Consider the following 24,169-nt stretch of genomic DNA (forward strand, 5'->3'; position numbering starts at 1 on the left):
CCATATACAAGTTGTCACATACTTTTAAGCCATAATCTGATAGACAGCATTTTTTTCTTCTTTCAACTGTATAAGGAAAATGTTCACATTCTGAAGGGGTTGGTGATGAATGTTTGTGGACTTGATAAGTATAGATGGATCTTTTTTTCATTTTGTTTTGTGTATTTTCTGTTTGTGTGAGACAGGGTCTCACTATATAGCCTTGGCTGGCCTGGAACTCACTATGCAGACCTGGCCAGCCAGGACCTCACAGAGCTCTACCTGCCTGGAGTGCTGGGATCAAAGGCATGGCCACCATGCCCAGTTAGATGATCTTTTGTCCCTGTTTTCTGCTTGCGCAAATTCTTTTCAGATACACAGTGCTAGATTTTTTTCCCCCAAGGATGAGTTGCATAATGGGCATATAATGTGTATGTAATTTGATTTAACAGTTAAAGAAAATTAAATCTTTATTCTCTTTTGGATCCCCGGTTCACTTTACTTTCTGGCTAAGATCACCAACATTTTCTAATTTAGTTTCTAAGGCTCTTCCATTTATAACGTTCAGGTGAAATAAAATAAATTCTAAATCATACTTTTTCTTTAAAAGACATTTCAGAAATAAGTATTGTAATTACCTTTATTGTAGAAGAGGCAAAGCAAAAAAGAACGTTGCATTCTTGTAACATTATAAGCAGTGCACACTTTGGGTGCAGAAAGGGTAACATTGTCAGGCAAGTACTATTACTTTTTGCGTTTTTAGCTTTTGGTACCCTTTGTCAACTCTTGACAGTTTAAACCCCAAAATGAACAAACATGTAACCTTTAAGCTTTTTTTTTTTAAATATTTTATTATCTTATTTTTATGGGTGTTTGGCCTGCATAGATGAACATATATGGTGTCCTCTGAGATCAGAAGAACGTGTCGGATTCCCTGGGACTGACATTACAGATGATTGTTAGATGACATGTGGGTGCTGAGAATCGAACTTGAATTCTCTGCAGGAACAGCAAATGCTTTGACCTACCAACTTTGCATTGCCTAGAAAGGCATCTTTAACTACAAAATATATGACTTAATATTCAGTTCTTTAAATGGGCCAGTACAAGTTACACCAAGAATTTTTTGTCACATGACCTATATATTGTACCTGTATTATGAAATAATTAGGCTTCATTGGATAAAAGACATTAGTTCCATCCTTTAATGCCTTTCTGATTAGTGTACAGGTTTGAACAGATGCCCAGAGGCCTTTCTTTTTTTACCCAAGAAGGCAAATTTCTCTTTTCTAAGCAAATTCATCATGACAATAAACTGAATTTAAAAATAATTTTTCAATGTTACAGTTGTTTAGATATTTGGACAGTCAATATTAGAGTAGGGGCCAGGGTGCAGTGATACACACTAACAGTCTCTTAGCAGCTCTAGAAAATGGTGCAAGATGATCACTTGATCAGGGATTCAGGACCAGCCTCCTTTAAAACAAACAAAATCCAAGTTCTTAGCATAGAAAATTGATCATTTTAGGTTCCCCCTAAAGAACAGAACTTAAGAATTATACTTAGACTAATTCAACAGTTTTAAGGACCCTAAATTTCATCATAGTTGTACCAAATTTCACTGTTTGTGCTTTGCATTGTAAATCTGAAGGGACAGAACACTGTTACTGATCCCTTCTTGTTTGTATCTTAGGGAACCAAGTAGTGATGAATGTTGCTAATATTAGAAGTGAAAGAAAAAAATTTTCTTTTCTGCTACAGTGCTATTATTATAATTTTCCTCTAATGTTAGTTCACTGATAAAACAAACAATGGAAAATTCTAGCACCATCAAAACAGTGAAGATTATTTAAGTTGAGTAATTAATACTGGAATGTATTTGCATGGGTGCTGAGGTGTCTGTCTTTACAATAGGTCTGTATGTCCTGTGCTCTGATGTCATAGTGCTGTGTGTAAGCTGTGCTGTGTTAGGAATTGGGGGATTGGGTGAGGTTCTCTGATAAGGATACTGTTTGTGTTCAATTGTAAATGATGATGTAGTTTGGGGTACTGTGATATATTAAGTGATCATTGCCTTTTCTGCTGTACAATATGACCCTTCTCATCTCTCTCATTCATTTTGCATGCCTCTGCTCACTTCTGTACAGCCACAGTTGAGGCTATTGAGGCTGAAAAAGGTACGATCAGAGTCATTACACCGGGCAGAGATCTGTGGTCTGTGGGTGGGCATCAGAGACTGTCCTGTGGGTGTGTCTTATGCCTAGCTTGCATAGATGAATCATACTGGCTGACTCATCAAATTTAACAGTCACATTCCTCTTTTATTTAAACACGAGTTGATACCTGTAGTGTCTTTTCTCTTTTCTAATATAACCTAGAGTTTATTGTTGTTGATTTCTTTAGCATATGTTGTATATTATAGCATTTATGTTGCCTGATTTAAAGGACATTATTAAACTAACCCTGCTAGTCGAAAGCTAGCCCATATTTTGCATGTTTTATGCTACTCAGATTTTTTTCCCCTAAGTGAAACCCCTACTAAATCATCATGTGAGTTTGTATTTTGCCCATCCGAGTACAGGATCTATTATTATAATGATTTTTTTTTCTTCCTGCAGTTTGGGCTGTAGTTTTATGCTTAATATTATATTCATGTGTATTAAGACTTAGCTTGATATTATACACTTCTGTTTAGTGGCCATAGCCATTTGTTTTCTTCATGTTCATATGCCATACTAGAGATTAAGTAGCTAGACTGTAAATAATTGTATAGATTTTTAAAATAATTTATTTTTTTATATGCATTGGTGTTTTGCCTGCTTTATACATGTATATCTGTTTAAAGGTTTCAAATCTTGGAGTTACAGATAGTTGTGAGCTGACTTGTGGGTGCTGGGAACTGAACCCAGGTCCTCTAGAGGAAGATTCAATGCTCTTAACTGCTATGCCATCTCTCCAGCCCCTAGATACCTTTTTTAAAATTTATACTTTATTAGTAGAATCTGTATCCTACTGATGAAATAAATGAGAATCCATAAAAATTGATGTGCAAGTGGCTTGGTGGTGACTGGCTGTCCCGGCACTAGGGATGCTGAGTCAGGAGGCAAAGCTGTATAGTAATTCCAAGGCCAGCCTGAGCTATATAGTGAGGGCTGTCTCAAAACTGTTAAATCAAAAACCTCTTAATACTCAAGAAAGTTTACCATTTATCTTTATTAGTTTATAATAATTGGCCACAGAATGAAAGGAAACATGTCCTAAAATGTCAAACTATGAATACTTTTTATCATCCAAACACAGTTCTAACTTGGGAGTCATTTTCCACCTTTTTTATTTTATAATGGTATTGCTGGAATGATGGTTCCTTCAAGGTAGTTTTTAACCTGCTGAGTTTTACTTTACTTCTTTTTCCTCCCAAGTTCCTGGTACATATTTGTGTGTTGAGGATTGTTCTTATTTAGCTTCCTCACTTGGCCCCCTCTTTGCTACCTCCCTGTTAGGGTCACTTTATGATCTGAGGTTTGAGGTAAGAGGAGATGATTGGTTTGGTAGAAGCAGACAGATACCCTGAGACCATTGCCTACAGGTTGCTTTATTTAAGTTTTTAAATGTTTCATATTTTTATTAGGAGAACTAAAATGGGGATAGAATTCAGTTAAAGTAAAATTTAAGTGTTGCTACTTACAGTAATTTTTTGTCTTATTGTGTTTTTGAAAACTCAGAATTGTTTTTACAATTACTGACTTATCAAATTTGCATTTTGTTAAGCAATACGAGGATTCTCTCCACCACATAGAATCTGCAGTTTTGAAGAGGCAAAGGGTTTGGATAGGATCAATGAGAGAATGCCACCCCGGAAAGATGCTGTACAACAAGATGGTTTCAATTCCCTGAACACCGCACACACCACTGAGAACCACGGGACTGGCAACCATAGTGCCCAGTGACCAGCGGCTTCCCAGGGACTCTCAGGTCTCGGGCCCCAAATGGACAGATCACCCAAGGAGCTGGAGGGCTTGGCCGAGCTGATGATAAATGTCACAGTCTCTCTGAGGAAACCATTGTGCTTTTTGAGACCCTTGCTCCCTTCCTGGATGGAGGCTTGAGCGCCCTGGGACATGTGCTATCTAATAAGATTGGGTCATCGCTGCCACAGTGGAGAGCAGTGAGCAAGGGGTTTGGGGCAATTTCCAGTGGAGGATATCTACACCTCCATTTATGCTTGTGGTTCACACATTTACGTTTACAAAAGAGATTTCCTTTTTTCCTCCCCTCAGTAGATTAGATTTTTTTTTTTCAACCATGACATTAAATGCAATCTTTAGAGCTAATGTGGACTCCCCTGCCCCATGAAATGTCTTTAAAAGGATGAATTAGCATGGTCTTAAAATGTATTTCTGAGGTTACTAGCTATATTTTGAATTGTAGGCAAGATTCTGAGAAACCAAGTTGGTGTTTATACAAAATGCTGACCTCAGGTCTATAGTTCTTAAATGTGGCTAATTCTGTAACATAGTCTTGGTATTTTTCAATTAAGAATGCATAAACTATTTCTAAGAAGACTCTTACTTGAACACAAATCCGAAAACCAATTTAGAATATTTTCTGCCCATATCTTTTGAGATTTATGCCCCAGAGATTTAAGGGAAAAAAAAAAAAGCAAAACTAAATTTTAAAATTATGAAGAATTACAGAATTACTCATTTAAGGTACTTTAAAGAAGTTTGTACATTGTCAAAGTAAATTTTAATTCAAATCATGTCTGTAAAACTTGACGTATTTTGTGTATGCATGTTTTCATTTTGCAAATATTTAATATATAGACCTATGATGTACAGGTACAATATGTATAGGTTACGTAGATGTTATGAGAAATTTTAGTTTATTGTGAGTACTCCAGTTGCTTTAAAAAACCACGAGGGTGATTTGCTGCTGGCTTTCTATAAATTTTATGTTTAAATGCAAAGGAAATTTAAGATGTCTGGAAATGTTTTTAACTAAGTAATGCAGCCTAGAAGCAAGTAATGGTTCTCTTCAGCCCTTCAGATGTTAGTGGAAGCATAAAAGTCAAGACTGCATGTCAAAATTTACTTTTGATTGTTACAGAACTGCTTGGTTAAACTAAATGGAGCCATGTGCTAATTTTACACAGTTACTGACCTGTACTGATTGCCACTGTAGTTTGGTATTTCCCTTTATTTTGGTGGCCTGCTTCCCTCATACCCTGGAATACAGCTCAGAGCTCCAGGCAGCGGAACCATCTGTTGTTTTGTTTGCCAGAAAGTGCACCCTGTATGGTCTCCTGTCTAAGTTGGAAATATTATGCATGTGCAGGACTATTCAAGTATTTTATAAACAGTAGCACACAATAAATTCCATGCATGGGCCGCTGCTCCTATCTCTGTGTTGGGTTTTATTTGGAAGATCTAGTCTGACTTAATCTTTTTAAGCAAATTGTAAAATTATGTTAATTGAACTATTATAAATTTTACTGGTTTCCCCCTTAACCTTTTGTTATACTTTTTTTATGTGAGTAATTGAATATTGGAGGACTTTGGATGCCTACAATAATTTCCCAAAATATAATATTTAAAGTCACCTGGGGCTAGGGACTTGGTAGGGTACCACTCAGTGGTAGGGTGCTTGCTAAGTCATGTGCAAAATCCATTGGTTTAACCCCCAGTATAATAAATAAAATGAAAGTCAGTGTTTTCACCAACTCTTGGTTGGAAGAAATGTTCTAGTCTTGAACTTTGTTAGAGTGATACTGATAATTTGGGTATTTTAACAATAAGCCAAGATACTATTATGGGTTACTTTTCCATTGTTGAAGTGAGCAGAACATTGTGCAAATTGCGGGGCGTGGTGGCACACGCCTTTAGTTTCAGCACTTAGGAGGCAGAGGCAGGTGGATTGCTGTGCGTTTGAGGCCGGCCTGGTCTCCAAAGTGAGTCCAGGACAGCCAAGGCTACACATAGAAACCCTGTCTCAAAAAACAAAAACAAAACAAAACAGAAATTGTACAAATTGAGAAATTGCTTACAATTTTTAATATAACATAACAGGTAGCTTTAAATGGTAGCTATGAGAGCAGTAGTAACGTGTGCAAACCAAGCATGTCCCCTGACACAGTCCTTAGTAAAAAGTTGCTCTGCAGCTGAGTGGACATGGTAGCGTACACCTTTAATCCCAGCATTCGGGAGGCAGAGGCAGGCAGATGTGGCTGTGGTTTTGAGGCCAGCCTGGTCTACAAAGGGAATCCAGGACAGCCAAAGTTGCATAGAAAAACCCTGTCTCGGAAAACAAAAACAGTAGCTATGAGACACATAAAGCATCAGTTTATATCAAAATATATACCTTGTCAAATTTCAGATAAAAACAGGACCTAAACTGCTTATTATAGTCTCTAATAAAATATTAGTTTATAAACCAATCCATTAGCTGCCTCTAAAATTACTATGTACCATATACTTTAAAGACTTTTTTCCCCTAATTTTGTTTCATGAAAATTACATTGTTAAAGTAGGAACTTAACTAGTATATTCAGATCTCTATGAATTCAAGGCCAGCCTGGTCTACAGAGCGAGTTCCAGGACAGCCAGGGCTGTTGCACAAAGAAACTTACTCTCAAAAAACAAAACAAAAATCAAAGAGAAAGTAAAAGAACAACAACTCAAATGTACATGAAAATGGTAAACTATCACCCAACCTCACGGACATCTTTGAAATTGATAAAGTAGGAACTTCTTTCTAGCCCCTCCCCTCCCCTCTTCCTCTTTCCTTTTTTCTGAAAAGAATCTATGTAGCTCAGATTATCCTTCATCTCATCTGTCCTGTCTCAGCCTCCCTAGGGCTAGGATTTTTACAGACATGAGTCACCATGCCTGGCCTTCCATCTTCATAGACAGTTTTACTAAAAATGGTTAAGTACATAAGATAATTTTCATTGCAACTTACAATGCAAATTGTGGAAAATTCATATCTCTAAAGTGTTACTTTAAATATCTACCAATAGAAGTAGGGATGTTAAAATACAATATCCCTTATCGATTTTTCCCTTGACATTCTGAGCTTTCAGAGTCAGTCTGTGATTTCTTGTACCTTCTTGAGTTCAGTCATCAGCAACAGAACTCTTAACCTCATTGAAGGTCATTATTTAAGTTTGAGGCCAGTTTAGTTTGAAGTTGACCTGAAATCTTTACTCAACAATGATCATGCCTATTTAATCCATGCTTTTGAATACTATAATTCCTTTTGTTTTCTTTCTTTTTTGTTTGTTTTTTGGTTTGGGGTTTTTTTTTTTTAAAGACAGGGTTTTTCTGTGTAGCCTTGGCTGTCCTGGACTCATTTTGTAGACCAGGCTGGCCTCAAACTCACAGCAATCCACCTGCCTCTGCCTCCCAAGTGCTGGGTTTAAAGATGTGCGCCACCATGCCTGGCTTTGATTCCTTTTGTTTACAGCTATTCTATAAGGTGTTAATGCAATGTTTCTTTTTTTTCTTTTTCTTTTTCTTTTTCTTTTTTTTTTTTTTTTTTTTTTTGCAATGTTTCATTGACTGCTTACTTGTTTGTAGTTCATGTTTTCTATAGTTTGGGATTCCATTTTGGAATCTTTTGTGTCAAAACTTTGTCAATTGATTTACTACATTCTAGGACCATATTGCCAGAGGTTCTGTTTCCCAGAGGTATGTAAGTGACAGCTGAGGTCAGATGTAACCAGAAAAATAAGGGAACAAGGATGGGGAATTTTGTAGTCAATAGGACCACTATCCAAATATCTGCTGTTAGGTTTTCAAACTCAATAGGTAGATGTGAAAAGGAGCCTAGGAAGTGTGATTGAACTTCCTGGGTCAGCATCCTTTACCAGAAGTAGTGAAAAGATAGCTGAGTTAATTCTTTTCTGGGTTTTGTCCCTATAAATAGAGTATTTTTACTCAGTAGCTGAAACAAATGTTTGTCTTATTTTGTTGTTTCAGAAGCATTTCTTCCTCTTTTGAAGCTATCCTGTAGACTGTCCTTTGATGGCACTCCTCATTTAAAGAATACCTAATGCTCCTTCCAGTGAAGTGATTTTACAAAGTTGTTTTCCTTGTGTTTTTATAGTTGAGTTTCTTGTACCATTAAATGCCATTTCTTTTCCGTCTTGTTTTGTTTTTTGGACATTGTTGAAATCTATTTGAGCATTGTGTTAAGCTAAAAAAGGACATCAAGCTTGGGGAACTCATCATGAGTCTAGGCTGACACCCACATTTTCCTTTCCTTTGGTATGATACCTATCCTTCCAGCCAAATATTGATTCCCTAATTAATCCCAAGGGGTTTCCTCTTCCTAATGAAGCTGTAAAGTGAGAGCAGAAATGCTGCTTTGAGAGAGATCCAGGAAATAGTAGGTTTCGTCTTTCCTCAGCCTGTCTGGCTTTGGTGAATTGGGGTGTGTTGACAGAGTCTTGAGCCCTGTTGGCAGAGAGTGAGTATCAGAAAGGGAATTCAAGCAGGTGCCCAGGTCCTGACTTGGCTCGTTAGGGAGACTTCAGGCTTGTCTGTCTGGTTGGCAGGGCACACTTAAGTCACTGAGACCCAGCATTTCAGCAGTTGGCAGAAGAAGTGATGTGAAAAAACAGCTGCAAGTGAGACCCAACCTAGATCTGAAGAGATCAAACATTCACTTCACTTGGAGGAAAGAGAGAAGGAAGCAAGCCTAGGGCTTAGCAGGGTAAGTTACTTTCCTATCCATCTGTCTACTTAGTTCATTTTATAATTCTGTAAAGTATCACTTGAGGAAGTGTTAATCACTGGTTAAGCAGCTAGTGTAGTCAGAATAGTACTATTCTACATGTACTTTTCCTACCTTCTCCCTACAGTTGGGGGTTTTGTTTGGTTTTTGAGATACTGTCAGTCTGGCCTCCAACTCGTGATCATCCTGCCTCAGTTTCCTGAGTGCTGGAATAAGCGTTCATCCCCGTGCCAGCCTTCCCTTACCCCTTTCAAGGAGCCCAGTGACCACTTCTACTCCCACCACCCCATTGGCTTGCCACCCCGTCCAAAAATGGTTTTATTTGCCGATGAATTTGAGAAACTTCAGTGGCATCTCCTGGACTGCAGTGAGAATCTGGCGCTGTATCTTAAATGAAATACGGGGCTTTGTTAATGAGGGAGAAATGGGAGCACGCTGTTTAGGAATAGGCTAATTTAGGGTAGACTTTGGAGGTAAAGGATAAGTTTTTCTATGAGTCAGCTACTGTAATCCTTGTTTTTTCTCCAAGTCATCAGAGATGGCTAGAAGAAAAAATTAAGTGATCTCTTTTATAGATAAAGTAGGCTGAACTCTGGGGAGTTCTGAATGCTTATCTCCCGCCCCTATTCCTTCCCCTCCACTGCCACCTTTGTTTTTCTCAGTTTATACCTCTTGAACTTGGAGGAGCCTGGGACTCCAAGCTAGAACTAGGGTCTGGGTCTGTGTTATACAAATTCAGAAATGATTAGACATGCACACACAAATGTAGAGACCCAACTTCTCATTCCTGCATTTTCACCTTCCTGTCAGAAAGCCAGTACATTTATAACAGGTCATTAGTGTGCTCTGGATATGGAGGAGTCTGATATTAAGAATTCCCCATAACCACTATTTCCTCCAAGTGGTGTGTTTTATGTCTAGTCATAGCCCACCCTTGTACATATACACATTTCTTAAGAGTCTGCCATTGAAGGAAGGCATCCTTGGAAATGTATAAAAGAAGTAGTATCTGTCTGAACTTAATTGGCTTCCACTGTGGCAAAAGGCTATGGTTTAGTTTCAGGAAGATGCTCTTTATAAACTTTATCACCTGGGGAATGGTTAAATCATTTAAATGTTTTTCCTAGAATGCAGTGATTCTGGAATCACAACATAGGAGCATGTGTGATGATTAGAAGTGGGTGGTAGGGAGCTGCATATGACTCAGAGCTCTTGCCTAACATTTACCAAGCCCTGGGTTCGGTGCTGAGCTCTTCACAAACTGGTTGTGTAGAGCATGCTTGTAATTACGACACTAGCAAGTGGACGCTGAAGAATCAAAAGTTTATGATCCACCTTCAGCTACACAGCTCAAGGCCAGCCTGGGATACATGAAACGTTGTCTTTAAATACACAAAGTGGTGGTAGGTGGACTGGGAGGTTTGCTCAGTGGCAGAAAATTCACTTGGTATAGCCCTAGGTTTGATCCTTAGCATCGTGGAAGGAAAGATAAATGAGAGGCATAATAAAGTCAGTTCTTGGAAATTGGGTTCAGAAGTATGAGGAAAAAGAGTGCTCACATCTACTCATTGGTACAGGGAAATGACTCATAAAGCTAAAGACAATATGTTTTCACTAGGTCCAATGTCCTTACTGATATTAGTGTAAAAAATACAGATGAGCTCGCTGTCTCTGCTTCATGAACAGTCACGCATGTTGAGGATGGAAACATAAGGATGAGGAGAGAAAAAGGGAAATTGATTCCTCCCTTAGCCTCAGGCCATGGATTTATAAGAGCAGCATTTAAGAGATGAGCATGAGCTGGATGATTCAAGAAATATTCTGTTGATTTTTGTCACCTGTGTACAATTTGAAGCTGCATGATTATTCTGGAAATTTCCCTTTAACAGATCTGGTTGAGAAGGATCAGCTGTCAGGCCATTTTTATAACAAAACATGATCCCTGATGTGAACTTTGTTACCTTGCTTGCAGTAGAACCAGCTGCTGCCAGGGTTTTATCCTCTATCCTTTCCTTGTCCCTGGAGACAGTCAATGTGGATATTAATAACTTTAGCCTTTCGAAGTCTACAGATATCTTTATTTCTTAAGTTTTTCAGATTGAAGGGAAATTCACATACGAAATTAAAATGTTAAAGTTACCTATTAAATGGCATTTAGCTGTCTGTGGGTGTAGCTTAGTTGGCATAGTGCTTTCCTGGTGTGTAAGAAGCCCCGGATTTGGTTCTCCTCCTCCTAAGCCCAGCATGGCGGTAAATACTTGTAATGGGAACACTCAGGAGGGAGAGGCAGAATACAAATTTGCACTTGATTCTCACCTCCATAGGAAGTTTGAAGTCAACTGGCATTGTTTGAAATCCTATCTCAAAACATTTTTGGTTTTTATAATTAATTAAAAAATTTAAGTATATTTACAGTGTTATATAACCTCTCTGTCTAGATCTAAAACATTTTCATTCCTAAAAGCAAATTCAACTGAGGCAGTCACTCCTCATTTACATGACACATGTACATATATGCAAGAAAAACACTTAAAATAAATCTTCTAAAGAGGCTGCGCAGTGGTGGTGCTTACCTTTAATCTCTGTGAGTTCAAAACCAACAAAGGGAGATCCAGGACAGCCAAGCTCCAGAGGGAAACCCTGTCTCAAAAGAAAAGGAAAAACAAAAAAACAAAACAAAACAAAAAAAAAACTGGGCATGGTGGTGCGTGCCTTTAATCCCAGAACTCAGGAGGCAGAGGCAGAGGCGGATTGCTGTGAGTTTGAGGCCAGCCTGGTCTACAAAGTGAATCCAAGACAGACAAGGATACACAGAGAAACCCTGTCTCAACCCGCCCCACCCCCCAAAAAAAGAAAAATCGTATAAACAATCCTGAGGCATGAGGTGGCTTTGGGGGGCCGGAGGGCGGTAAAAGTACTTGCCCAGCAATCCTAATGACCTGAATTTCAACCCTGGAGTCCCCATGAAAATCCCAATTCTATAGGACACATCTGTAGTTTCATTGCTCTTACGCCAAGATGAAGGTAGAAACAGGAGACTTGCCTAAAAAGTTGTGGTCCACCTAGCCTGGATTGCACAACGGCACATAAATATCGAGAGAGATTGCCTCAAGCAGGGTGGAAGGCAAGAAACAACTCCAGAAGTTGTTCTTTGAATTCCACAAACATGCTGCAGTATGCATGCATCTGTATTCATACACATACATGTGAAATAAATTCTTCAAGAGGTCAAGATACTAGTCCCATTTATCTTAAGTCCTAGTATTGTTTGGATGACCGGAATTAGCCAGATACCATGGCAGGTAGTAGTTCCCGATTGGTTAACATTTTCCATTTCTAAACAATCATTAAAGAAAATCCTGTCTAGAGCCATCTTATGTTAGGACTGAAACCCTGCCATTTTGATTTATATGTTCCCTGTGTAAAAATGGTAGTTACTTAAATTGGTCTAAATAACATTAATTTATTCTACATCTCTTCACAAAGATTTTACAATTTCTGGTCTGTTTGTTTTTAATGGTTTTTTGAGACAGGGTCTCTCTGTGTTAGTCTTGGCTGTCCTGGACTGACTTTGTAGACTGGGCTGGCTTCGAACTCACAGTGATCCACCTGCCTCAGCCTCCCGAGTGCTGGGATTAAAGGCGTGAGCCACCACACTTGACTCTGGTCTCTGTTCTTATTTGAAGATTGCCTTTGAGTGATCTCATATCATCTTTAATGTTTCTTGAAGACTTTTTTTGATGAGCTGGTTCATGATTATCAACACCAGTGATTACTATGCTTTAAATACCTTTACTTTGGGCCTTCAGCAGAGGCATTTCCACCAGTTTTATCCTTTGTCCTCCTGACCCCCTTGCCTCCACCCTCCAGGCACATGCCATAGGTCAACCCATCATGGCTGATGAGGTCCTAGTGGATGGTGCTGCTGGCTAGAGCCATCACACTGGTTTGGAAGGGTGGAAAGCAGAGCCAGCAGAACAGGCTGGCCAACAGTTAAGAGTTAAGGTTTATCTTCACAACTAGGTTAGATTAGCCAGTTTTCCAGCTGCTGGTAATTTTGAATAGCCAAAACTTGGGTTGCTTTTTCTTCTTTTTAAAAGTTCATTTAGGGCTGGAGAGATGGCTCAGTGGTTAAGAGCACTGTCTGCTCTTCTAGAGGTCCTGAGTTCAATTCCCAGCAACCACATGGTGGCTCACATCGACCTATAATGATGAGATCTAGTGCCCTCTTCTAGCGGGCAGGTGTACATGCAGTTCAGGCAGAACACTACAAAAATTTAAAATTTTTTTAAATTTAAAGTTAATTTAACAATATGTATACTGAGACATATATGGTAGCACACACCTAAACTACCTAAGAATCTGTCTCAAAGCAAGCTACAAAAAAAATCTATGTGCTTAATATATTAATATATTCTTTCATTAAAAAAGTTAGGCTGAGGAAGTAGTTTACTTTTAGAGTGCTTAACTAGCATTCATGGATGTGGTCCTAAGCACTTGAGAAATAGAGCCAGAGGATAAGGAACTCAAAGTCATCCGCAGCAACATATTGATTAGGGCTCTTCCTAGTCTATATGACCTGTCTTCTCCCACCTCCCAAGAAAAGGTAGTCAGAGGTAAGTCTAGGGGCTACTATTGGCAAGTTGTTTTTTTTTAACCTATTTTATTGTGGTTCTTACACCTCTGCCTCCACCCCAATCCCTTCCAACACCCTAACACCAGTGGGGAAAGGGGGCATAGGCCTCTTAGGCTACTTCCTGCTGGTTAGGGTCGTCTGGTTCCTTGGGGCAAGGCCAATCTTTGTAATCAGGACATCTCCAGCTTTTCATCAAACTGCAGCAACAGCAGCCAGCAGCCAGGGAGAGCAGCAGCTTTTTTTGGAGTCCTCTTCCCTCTCTGGGCTCTGGCCAGAATTAAACTATCTGCAGCTGGCAAAGATCACGCCTCTTTCAGAGTCTGACAGAGGCAAATAGTCTGCTGCTGTGGACAGTCTGAGGCAGCCCTGTGTTCCACACCTAGGATTAAAACAAAAACATGTTCACATAACGTAACGTGAGTCTTTAAAGAAAACAAAACTCTCACTATAGGCTCCTTTGATCAAACCAGTTCCTATCCGCTGACTCTTTAAGGGGTTTGTAATTTCTTACTTTGTACATTTATTTACCTGTATATAGAACTTCATATATCACAGAATTAATTATATGTAATTATTCTCTTGTTTTTGTTTTCATTTTTGTTTGAGATGGGGTCTTGCTATGCAGCCCAGGCTGGCCTGGAACTGTTTATGTATTCCTTAGCCTCATGAATACTAGCATTATAGAAATGATCCACCATGTGTCTGGTGGTCTCCTATTATTTTTATAACTGCTTTTCTCAATAGTAATCTATAACTAGTAAATGAATGCTCTGATAGCCGAGCCTCCGAGTCTTGAATGTGAATAGGCCAAGCATCTGAAAACAATCATTCATTTTGTCAAATTCCATTTCTGTTTAGCATCTGATCCCCAAGTTCATTGGACATGGCTCCACGTTCACAGCGGCGAAAGCGTAAGAAACCTCCACCAGTGACTCCCACGGTTGAAATCCCACCCACAGAAGTGTCTCTGCTGCCTCCAACTCTCTCAAAACCTGGCCCTAGCATTGATGTGCTTGGCTTCATGTCCTTGGACAATAATGTACCAGGTCTGTCCCAGTTGATCCTTCAAAAGCTGAACATGAAAAGCTATGAAGAATACAAGTGAGTGACTAGCTCTGTGGAAAACGCAGAATCATCTCTGTGGAAGAGTGTAATTTGGGTGTTTTCTCACTGTGACCTTTATCAGTCATGTTACTGTAGAAGAATTTGCTTAAGAAAAATGGGTACAGCCGGGCGTGGTGGTGCACGCCTTTAATCCCAGCACTCGGGAGGCAGAGGCGGGCAGATCGCTTTTGAGTTCGAGGCCAGCCTGGTCTACAAAGTGAGTCCAGGACGGCCAAGGCTACACAGAGAAACCCTGTCTCAAAAAACCAAAAAAAAAAAAAAAAAAAAAAGAAAAGAAAAAGAAAAATGGGTACATTTGACATAACATAAAAATCTATGCAAGGCAGAGGAAGCACAGAAGAGATTGGGAGGTACACGTCCCTGTTGCATCTCCTTCCATGCTGTCTCTACAGGTTGGTGGTAGATGGGGGAACCCCAGTATCAAGCTTTGGATTTCGATGTCAACAAGAAATGTTCCAGAGGATGGAGGACACGTTCCGATTCTGTGCTTACTGCAAAGCACTCCCTAATGCTCTTTCCAATGGCAAGGTTCTCCGGCACTGTACGAGGTGACTTGTGGGGTGCCGTTGGGAAACATTCAGAAATGACCCTATACTAAATCCTCATTCCAAGAAGAACAACCTTAAAGGCTTTCATTTGGTTGGTTTTGTTTCGCTTGTTTTTGGTTTGTTTTCAGAACTAATAGTTCCTCGTTTTGGGTGGCCCCAGTTTTAATCCTGTGTATTTTTGCTATCGTAGGAGACAAAATAACTCTTCCTACTTTGTTCTTGAGCACACAGAGGGTAGGATCACATTTGTTCTAAGAAGGTGGAGGCTCAGTCACACCTGTTAAGAAAAAGCATCAGCAGATGCTTTTTAGTAACCTCAGTTGTTTTAGGTAGGTGGAGGTGGGGCCGCACTCGCCTAAGACCAATTGCTTCATCTCCACACGGCTCCTGCGTTTGCGTTGGTTGTCACTTGCCATTCTTCTCCACACCACCATCACCTATCCATTGGCTTCTCTCTGTAGTCGCAGGTATCCAGCCCCCTTCCCTCCGCACACCCAGCAGCCTTTGTGATGTGGTTCATTCTCTCAGGTGCAGAAATGTCTACTACTGTGATAGAGAATGCCAGGGGTCAGATTGGCCAGCACATAGGAAGGTTTGTCAAGTGCTCCGGCTTGCGGCTGTGGATCGTGTCATGGAATGGCTTTTGGTCACAGGTAGAGTAGGGGTGTTAAGAAATTGTACCATAATGGCAATTGTTGATGTTATTTGGAAAAAAGTTGAAGCATGCTCTTTAAAGAGGAAAACGAGAGACTGTGTCAAAGAACGCGCATAGTTGTAGTTACAACTTGGCAGAATAAAGGCAGGAGAGTTATTGAGGAAGGAATTTTGAATCCAAGGAAGGATTTGCCTTTCCTTTCTTCAGTTATAGGTATGTGACTGTGGGTTTGTGCTCGTGCCTGGCCCCTTGAGGCTGGAAGAGGGCATGGGCTCTCCTAGAACTGGAATTAGAAGCAATTGTGAGCTCCCCAGTTTGGCTGAATTTTGGAACAAAACTCAGGTCCTCTTCAAAAACAGTGTCCCCTCTTCTTTCCAGCCCTGTTCACTTACTTAACTCCTTCTGCCCCACAGGTGATTTTGTCCTACCCTCGGGACCTTGGCCATTGCCGCCTGGAGATATACAAGATTGGGATACCTGGTTTTCTATGAGGGGTCCACAGCTAGAGTCTGCATCGAATGCTGTTCTTGGTAGTCATGCTATGACCATGCTTTGGGCCAGTCTAGGAAGGCCGCGGCCAGACGCAGATGTCCTTCGTGGCTCTTTGAAGCGGCTGATGACGGATGTTCTGTCACGGCCCTTGACCCTTGGCCTCGGGCTTCGGACTCTGGCAATAGATGTTGCAAAGGCTGGGGGAAGCACACTGCATGTGGTTGGTGCTTCCCATGTGGAGACATTTCTCATTCGTTCTGGAGATTATAATGAGCTTGGCTACATGTTTCCTGAACACCTTGGCTTCCATGTGGTCATGGTGGGTGTGGATGTGAGTACTGACCTTTTACAGAGTTCCTCACCTTTAACCCTGGAGCCTGGAACAATTCAGCTTAGTGGCCACAGGGCCCTGTATCATGACTTCTGGGAGGAGCAGATAGAGACGGGGAATCTAGCCCATCCTGATTTGGTGGCTGCATTCCATCCAGGTAAGAGCTGTTCGTTCAGAGAAATGCTGAGGAGCCTGGTAACTTTCCATCCTGCACTTGGGTCCTACTTAGGGTTTCTGTTGCTGTGATGAAACACCATGACCAAAAGAAAGTTGGAGGAAAGGGTTTATCTGGCTTACACTTCCCACATTGTAGTCCACCACCGAAGGGAGTCAGGACAGGAACTCAAGCAGGGCAGGAACCTGGAGGCAGGAGCTAATGCAGAGGCCGTGGAGGGTGCTGCTTACTGGCTTGCCTCTCACAACTTGCTTAGCCTACTTTATTCTAGAACCCAGTCCAGGAATGGCACCAACCACAGTGGACTGTGTCCTCCCCCATCAGTCACTGTTTTAATTAGAGTTTTATTGCTGTGAAAAGACACAATGCCCGTGGCAACTCTTTGTTGTTGTTGATGTTATTAAAATTTGTTTATTTATTATGTATACAGTGTTCTGCCTGCATGTGCACCTGCATGCAGGAAGAGGGCATTAGATCCCGTTATACATGGTTGTGAGCTATCATGCGCTTGCTGGGAATTGAACTCAGGACCTCTGAAAGGGCAGTCAGTACTCTTAACTTCTGAGCTATCTCTCCAGCCCCTCAGCAAGTCTTTCTTTTTTGGAGTGGAGGGGTGTGTGTTTGGGTTTTCTTTTTTCTTTTTTTTTTTCTTCTTTCTTTCTTTCTTTTTTTTAGGCAGGGTTTCTCTGTGTAGCCTTGGCTGCCCTAGACTCACTTTGTAGACCAGGCTGGCCTCAAACTCAGAGATCCACCTGGCTCTGCCTCTCAAGTGCTGGGATTACAGGCATGCGCCACCACACCCAGCTTCAGCAACTCTTATAAAGGAAGACACTTAATTAAAGCTAGCTTAAGTTTCCGAGGTTTAATTCATTATCATCATGGTGGGAGGTTAAGCAGTGTCCAGGCAGCGAAGATGCTGGAGAAGGAGCTGAGAGTTCTACGTGTTGATCCACAGGCAGCAGAAGGGGACTGTGTGTCACTGAGTGTCGCTTGAGCATAGGAAACCTCAAAGACTGCCTCCGTAGTGACACACTTCTCCAACAAGGCCACACCCTCTTCAGTAGCGCCATGCCCTATGTGCCAGGCATTCAAACATATGAGGGCTATAGGAGCCGTACCTAATCAAACCACCACAGCAGCTAACTAAGAAAACGCCCTAGCTCAATCTTACGGAGGCATTTTCTCAAGTGAGGTTTCCTCCTCTTCAGGTGACTCTAGCTTGTGTCAAGTTGACATAAAACTAGCCCGGACAACTGACATCTTCTTTCCTTTGGTTCTTTACTCATTCTTTCCATCATCATTAAATACAGCATAATGATGAGTTTGGTCGATATTTCCCATGCCTGTTACCTTGGTTCACCATTTTTTAATTGAAGAACTTGGGTAGCTCATGATGGTGAGAACTGGTCATGAAGAGCCTGAGGGATGAGTAGATGAAAGCAAAGAAGCGCCCTGCTCTTAGGCTGTGCTCCGCCTTCCTTCCCTCTCCTCCCGAGGCCGTTCTCTCGTTCTACAGGTTTTCACGCCTCGACAGTCCTGATGGAAGCTTGGCTGCCTACCCTGCTGCTGCTGCGTGACTTTGAGATCCCAACACTGATTACTGTTTACAGGTTTTTACCTATTTCTGTTTGTGATCCTTTCCTGACTCACTCGCTCCCATACGCAGATGAACCCATTTTGATTTGATGCCCTTTGCCCATCTATCTTAGGAAGATGTTCTTCCTTCCTGAATGTGGCTCTAAAAACTAAAACAAAAAACCCTGGGAACAGCCCTGTGTTACGTGATAAGGGAGACGCTTGGGAGGGAAAAACAGCCCTCCCTAAGGCCAGCTTTACATAATTTTGGGATTGATCGTGAACTGCCTTGCACATGGGCGGTTTTTGTTCTCTCCTAATCAGTAGAGGTATTTTCCTTCTCCCACAGCCGACAGGAATTTGAAGCCTCTTTGCAGATTCTGGTGAACTTAGATGCACACGTCATTGCTTGTGGAGCTAACCCTTTCCCGTCCCTCAGGCCGGAACAGGTCTACTCTAACCCCAGCAAGCAGCCAGTCTACAGCAGTGCCTACTACATCATGTTTTTGGGAAGTTCCTCCTGCCAACTAGATGAGAAGCAGTGAGAAGAAAAAGCAGATGCTTTTCCTGTAATTGAACCAAATTGTAACTGAATGCCTAGAAAATGGAAGCTTAATTAAATTACCCTGTTGATGTCAATTTTTTTTTCCAGCTTTGAAACCTGTTGTGTGCTAAACCTTATTCACAGTTCAAGTAAAAATTGTAAACCAATGAGAGTTTAGTATGGCCAGACTCGTTTCTTTGTTTTCCCGTAGAACTGGGAGGCCCTTGTACATACTGGGCAAGTGCTTTACCGTTTAGCTACATTCCCAGCCCTCCTTTGTAATTTGTTATTTACCTCTATCTATTTATTTGAGACAGGGTGTTGTTGAGTTGCCCGGGCTGGCCATAAATTTAATAATATCTGCCTCAGCCACACAAGAAGCAGGAGTTGCAGGCTGAAATGTGGTGTTACAAAGAATGAGAATTCCAAATGTTCAATTTTCCCAATGAAGACTCTGGAGCCAGATTCTGGGGTGAAAAATCTGATAGTTCAGAGAGGCAGAGAAAACACCCAACTGACCTCCTTACTCAGTTCATATCCCAAGAGGAAAAAGCTAAAGAGCCTGCTAACTCATCTGACCGCCCATGAGGAAAATGCCTGCTAGCTCACCGGGCAGCCCAAGATGAAACCAAGAGCTAAAAGCTAAAGATCTAAAGAACTCAAAAGCTCCATCTTTTCCATGTTGTCTTAAATACCCCTCAACTCAATGCCCCTCCTTTCTGTTTAATTCTAGTCAGCTGGTTTCTTGCTCTGCCTCTTGACCTAGAGTTAACTTTATTAAATCCTGTGTATAGAAAGCTCTTGTATTAAAGGTGTGTGCTAGGACTGAGCCACATCATACTCACCTGTTTACAATAAACAGAAAGTTCTTGGATTAAAAGTGTGTGCTAGGGCCGGGCGTGGGGGTGCACACCTTTAATCCCAGCACTTGGGAGGCAGAGGCAGGCAGATTGCTGTGAGTTTGAGGCCAGCCTGATCTACAAAGTGAGTCCAGGACAGCCAAGGCTACACAGAAAACAAACAACAACAACAACAAAAAGTATGTGCTAGGGCTGATCTACACACACCATAACCACCTGTTTACAATAAACAACATTTTTGGATTAAAGATGTATGTTAGAGCTGGCTGAGCCACACCATAATCACCTGTTTGCAGTAAACAGTTCTTGGATTAAAGGTGTGTGTTAGGGCCGAACCAGACCATAAAGAAACAGGGTTTTACAGTTCACAGTCTTGGGGCTCACAGTGGAATCAAATATCCTGCAACAGAAACCTTTGTAAAAAAGGAAAAAGACCAAAGGAAAAAAAGACATTTATTTCTCAAACTTCTAGATTCTTAGAATTCATAAGCCAAGACATTGGAAGGTGAAAGCCCATTTCCTGGTTTATAGAAGGCAGCACCTTTCTTCTTTTGTCCTTACCTTTTAAAAGGGCAAACAAACTCCATCATGCCTCTTAAACCAGGACAGTAATCCCATATTTAGGGTAGTGCTGTTATGGCTTAGTCATTTCCCAACAGCCTCACTATCTAATACCATCATCTTGGAGACAAAGACTTCAAAACAATAATTTTGTGGGGAATGCATACATTCAGACCAAGGCAAAAGGTGGAAAAACTATTTATGAGTCACCTGATTCTTGACAAGGATCAAAGGGACAGACATTTCTTTCTTTCTTTTTTTTTTTAAAGATAAATTTATTTATTATGTATAGTGTCCTGCCTGCACATACACCTGCAGGCCAGAAGAGGGCACCAGATCACATTACAGATGATTGTGAACCGCCATGTGGTTGCTGGGAATTGAACTCAGGACCTTTGGAAGAGAAGGTGGTGCTCTTAACCACTGAGCCAATCTATCCAGCCCCAGACATTCCTTTTTACCTTTTTTTTAAGGCATGTAAAACTTAAGACTTTATTAGGTCTAGTTGAAACGCATGAAAGCAGTTGTTCTTATGTACAACATCTGAAAATGTAAATAGAAAACCAAGTTTTCTCTTATGGATAGTGTAACAACAGATAACATAAAAAGAAAATGTCAAGTAGAATCCCTATTACATTTCAGTAAGTCTGTCTGCCCTAGAAAAAGAAGGATGTGGGGGCTCAGGGAGAGCTGGGGCACGGCTCTCCTCCATCCCGGGCACGGCAAGGTCAGGTGCTGGGGAGAGGAGGGGAAACAAGGCCATGTGGCTGGAAGGCAGGCACAGCTGCTCGCTGCATCACTCCCTGCAATTAAAAAAATGTGGGGATCTTCTCCCAAATGCTCAGGTACTTGGTTATATCTTCTGGAAACACTTTAGAAAGTTTCTGAATCAGCAGGCTTTTAAATTTCTTCATTGTGTCAATCTTCCCCTTAACCTGCTCATTTTTAGCTAGAGTCCTTGGTGTAGAGCTGAGGATTTCGACCTTGATCGATGTATTCAAAAACTTCTAGAAGGCACCCCGATATCTATCATACAACTAGCTGTCTGTACTTATCAAGCCCGTATCAAGAAAGTTCCTCCCCTGGGTCCTCCTGTGGGGTCCAGCCAGGATGGAGCTGGCCTCCCCTGCCGGGTCCAGGCTTGAAGGCCAGTGGGGCCATAAGTGCCAACTCCACAGCTTCTGGCTGAGCCCCGCCTGGCTGCCGGGCTGGAAGTTGCTGGCACTGCTGCCAAGCTGCCGAATGTTCTCCACGAACATCTTCAGGTAGTCAAACTCCACCTGCCCCTCAGCTGCAGCTTACAGTGAGCGACTCGGGTTCAACTGTGCTCCCTTCCTTTTTGAGGGTTTCTGTGTGGCTGTCCTGGAGCTCGCTCTGTAGAACAGGCTGAAGAGTAGTAGCCTTCTCAACAAACGGCGCTGCGACAATTAGACAGCCACGTGCGAAAGAATAAAGTTGGAGCCAATGACAGCCACATGCGAAAGAATAAAGTTGGGCACAATAAAGAATTCATACGATGTAAAACGAATTCCGACTGATGTGGGATGTGCCTGTACTTCCAGTACTAGTGCCAGGATGGCCGAGGTTCAGGAATTGGGAGGCTGTTGTGGCTACAAACAAGAGTATCTAAAGATAAAACGTCCCAGTCAGGCTTATCTTTGGGAGCACAGCAAGTTTGAGGTCAGCTCAAACACTCCTTAAAATGGTTCTGAGATCGAAAAAGAATTTAAACGATTGGAAGAAAATACATAAATCTTCATGGATTCGTATAATGTTTTCTTAGATGTTACACCAAAAGCACAAATGTTGGCTGTTCACACCAACTTAGGCAGCACCCCTGCCATGCAGCCCTCTAGCGACCTCCAGCCACCAGGTTCCACCCCCCCCCCACACCCCGACTATTCTAGCAGGAACGTGGAGAGGTCTCACCCTACAGAAAAAAAAGCTCAAAATTAGGCCACAGGTTCCCACCAATCCCTGAGCTTACCCCAAGATCAAGCTAACCTAGAAAAGTCCTCCCCCTCCAAGACACCCTATATAAAGCCTGCCTTCTGCTCAGTTCTCTGCTGCTTCTCCGCTGAACAGAGGCAGCCACCTTCGCTTGTGTGTCCCTGTGGGGTGACTTTGTGCTATTCCTTGGCTCCTCACTGCTAGCCTTTCCCCTCAGGAAAGTAACACAAAAACAGAAAAGTTTAAATTATCTTATTAAGTTTTTAATGTTTCAATTATCAGGAAAGTGAAAGCCCCTTGGGCCAGTGAGATGACCCAGTAAATGGGCCTTGCAGCCAAGCCTGAAAAACACAGCTGCGTTCTCAGACCCCACGTGGTGGAAAGGGAGAACTGTCTTCCCCAGTCCTCTGACCTCCATGTGGCTTAAAGGAGTGTGTGTAGTGGGATCGCGGTGTGCTGAGACGGGAAGGCACTTGCCTCCACACCTGACCTGAATCCCAGCCCTGGAAACCACATGGCAGAGGAAGAGAAGCAATTCCTACAAATTGTGCTCAGGCCTACGTACCCAAGTATGTTTTTGTTGTTGTGAAAGCCGTGATGGAGAGATGGCTTGTTATGTGGAAGTGCAAGCCTGTAATTCCAGCACTGAGAAGGCAGACACAAATCCCCGGAGCTCCCTGGCCGGCCAGCCAGCCTCGTCTGACTGTCTAGCAGTCCCAGTGGTCTATATAGGTTCATTTCATGTAACTGCCTCAAATTTAGCTCTAGGGTGAGCTTAACGCACCAATGAACCAGTAGAATCTTGAAGCAACTCCTCTCTGCTTAGTTTTGCTTAATTCGGCTCCAGTTCCGTCTACCCAGAATTCCCTATAACAGGAGGCAAACTCGCCCTCGGTTCTCAGGATACCCTGAAGGCTTGAGCTCCTAGTCCGTGGAGCCCCCTCCGCTCCGCCCACCCGCGCGCGAACCCAAAAGCAGCAGCCTCCTCCGTACGTAGCTCCTCCACCGGGAGTAGACACAGGGAGACCTGGACACGTGGTAAAACCAGCAGAGCCACCTGAGGGGAGTGGGGTCCCGCCCGAGCTAAGGGGGCGGCCCGGGCAGCCTGCATCCCTGGCGCCGCCCAGGCGCCACGCCCTCCAGCGCTCCCTGGCTCCATTTTACCGAAAAGCGGGCTAGGGTGTGACGCTGCTCCCCGGTTCAGGTGAGGTCTCGCACCCCCTCCTCTTGCGGTTTTCCCGCCGGCCTGTCAGCTCGTCCCCAAGCTCCGGTCTGGCTCTCAAGCTGGAGCGGCGGAGGCTCCGGCAGGTTTCGGGTGCTAGGGTGGGTTGGGCAGGCTTGCCCCGCGGGTGGGAGGGCCGGGAAGGCCTGTTAGTCGGTCCTCTGTTAGGCTTGGCGGAGTGGGGATGCCAGGGAGCGGTGGCACCCGGCTCTCTGCCGTGTGGGCTCCAGGTAGGCTTGAGGCCAGAGAGGTGGCCCTGGCGAAGGGCCTCCTCAGGACACCGAGAAAGAACCGCACCGAAAGCCGGGTCTGGCTAGTGACTAGACTTTTTGGTGACACAGCAAATTCAATGGAATTTGGGGGCAATTTGTGTTGTGCTTAATGACACCTAGGACAGATTTTTACCCGCCTGGACATGTTAGCTCGGGCTTACAATTCTTGACAACTGTTCTAGGAAGTAACACTCGAGATTTCATTCCTAGTCCTTGACCCCCATCAGAAGTCCCGGGAACAGCCCAACCAAGGCTCAGAGGGGAATGGCTATGCAAGGGGACAAGTGAAAAGACACCGTGTATCTTAATACTGCTCATTACAGTGCCTAATTGCTGCCAGGTGATAGTGAGCTATTCGGATAAGGTAATCTGTCCAATTACAATACAGGTACCACTTAGGCTAGGAAAATCATTTTGCCCTGCAAACTCAGGCCACCTTCTCGTTAGTCCTCATGGTTGAATAGAGGGCTGTCTACCACCACCCCCCCCCCCCCATGCAGAGGATTAGCTG

At 42.5% G+C, this 24,169-nt stretch overlaps 3 protein-coding genes across 13 annotated transcripts in view; all 3 read left to right on the top strand.

Moving 5' to 3' along the window:
* The window catches only part of PPP3CB (protein phosphatase 3 catalytic subunit beta), a 47,761-nt gene extending 42,384 nt beyond the window's left edge, over nt 1-5,377 (top strand). For 4 of the 6 annotated variants that reach the window (XM_084794981.1, XM_084794982.1, XM_084794983.1 and 1 more), the window contains 2 exons: nt 2,127-2,156; nt 3,748-5,377. In XM_084794981.1, coding sequence (XP_084651107.1) covers nt 2,127-2,156; nt 3,748-3,926 — 209 coding nt within the window. In that variant the 3' untranslated portion in view covers nt 3,927-5,377. The remainder of the gene's footprint in view (nt 1-2,126; nt 2,157-3,747) is intronic. The other 2 variants (XM_084794985.1, XM_084794986.1) reach the window with 1 other exon arrangement.
* Nucleotides 5,378-5,518: 141 nt separating this feature from the next.
* On the top strand, nt 5,519-18,914 carry MSS51 (MSS51 mitochondrial translational activator). Of its 3 annotated transcripts, none has more exons than XM_084794991.1 (7): nt 5,519-8,691; nt 14,207-14,449; nt 14,866-15,021; nt 15,550-15,674; nt 16,090-16,656; nt 18,191-18,284; nt 18,599-18,914. In XM_084794991.1, exons 2-7 carry the CDS (start codon nt 14,232-14,234, stop codon nt 18,792-18,794), a joined length of 1,356 nt encoding a protein of 451 aa, XP_084651117.1. In that variant the 5' UTR covers nt 5,519-8,691; nt 14,207-14,231; the 3' UTR covers nt 18,795-18,914. The 3 variants fall into 3 exon arrangements, with proteins under 3 accessions (XP_084651117.1, XP_084651119.1, XP_084651118.1); XM_084794993.1 differs by having other exon boundaries at nt 18,689-18,914; XM_084794992.1 differs by having other exon boundaries at nt 15,556-15,674.
* A 4,150-nt stretch (nt 18,915-23,064) lies between these two features.
* The window catches only part of ANXA7 (annexin A7), a 31,915-nt gene continuing 30,810 nt past the window's right edge, over nt 23,065-24,169 (top strand). The window contains exon 1 of one of the 4 annotated variants that reach the window (XM_084793883.1): nt 23,065-23,153. The gene's annotated coding sequence lies outside the window, so the exon portion shown is untranslated. Of the gene's footprint in view, nt 23,154-23,198; nt 23,369-23,448; nt 23,469-24,169 lie in introns of those variants that run through there. The other 3 variants (XM_084793882.1, XM_084793885.1, XM_084793884.1) reach the window with 3 other exon arrangements.

This window comes from Acomys minous (assembly GCF_964271855.1).
Source record: "Acomys minous genome assembly, chromosome: 9".
Lineage (NCBI taxonomy): Eukaryota > Metazoa > Chordata > Mammalia > Rodentia > Muridae > Acomys > Acomys minous.

Coding starts and splice junctions, on each gene's coding strand:
- MSS51 (XM_084794991.1), top strand. CDS start 14,232: ATGGCTCCACGTTCACAGCGGCGAAAGCGTAAGAAACCTCCACCAGTG. Junction 15,022..15,549: donor GTTCTCCGGCACTGTACGAG/GTGACTTGTGGG, acceptor TCATTCTCTCAG/GTGCAGAAATGTCTACTACT. Junction 15,675..16,089: donor GGAATGGCTTTTGGTCACAG/GTAGAGTAGGGG, acceptor TCTGCCCCACAG/GTGATTTTGTCCTACCCTCG.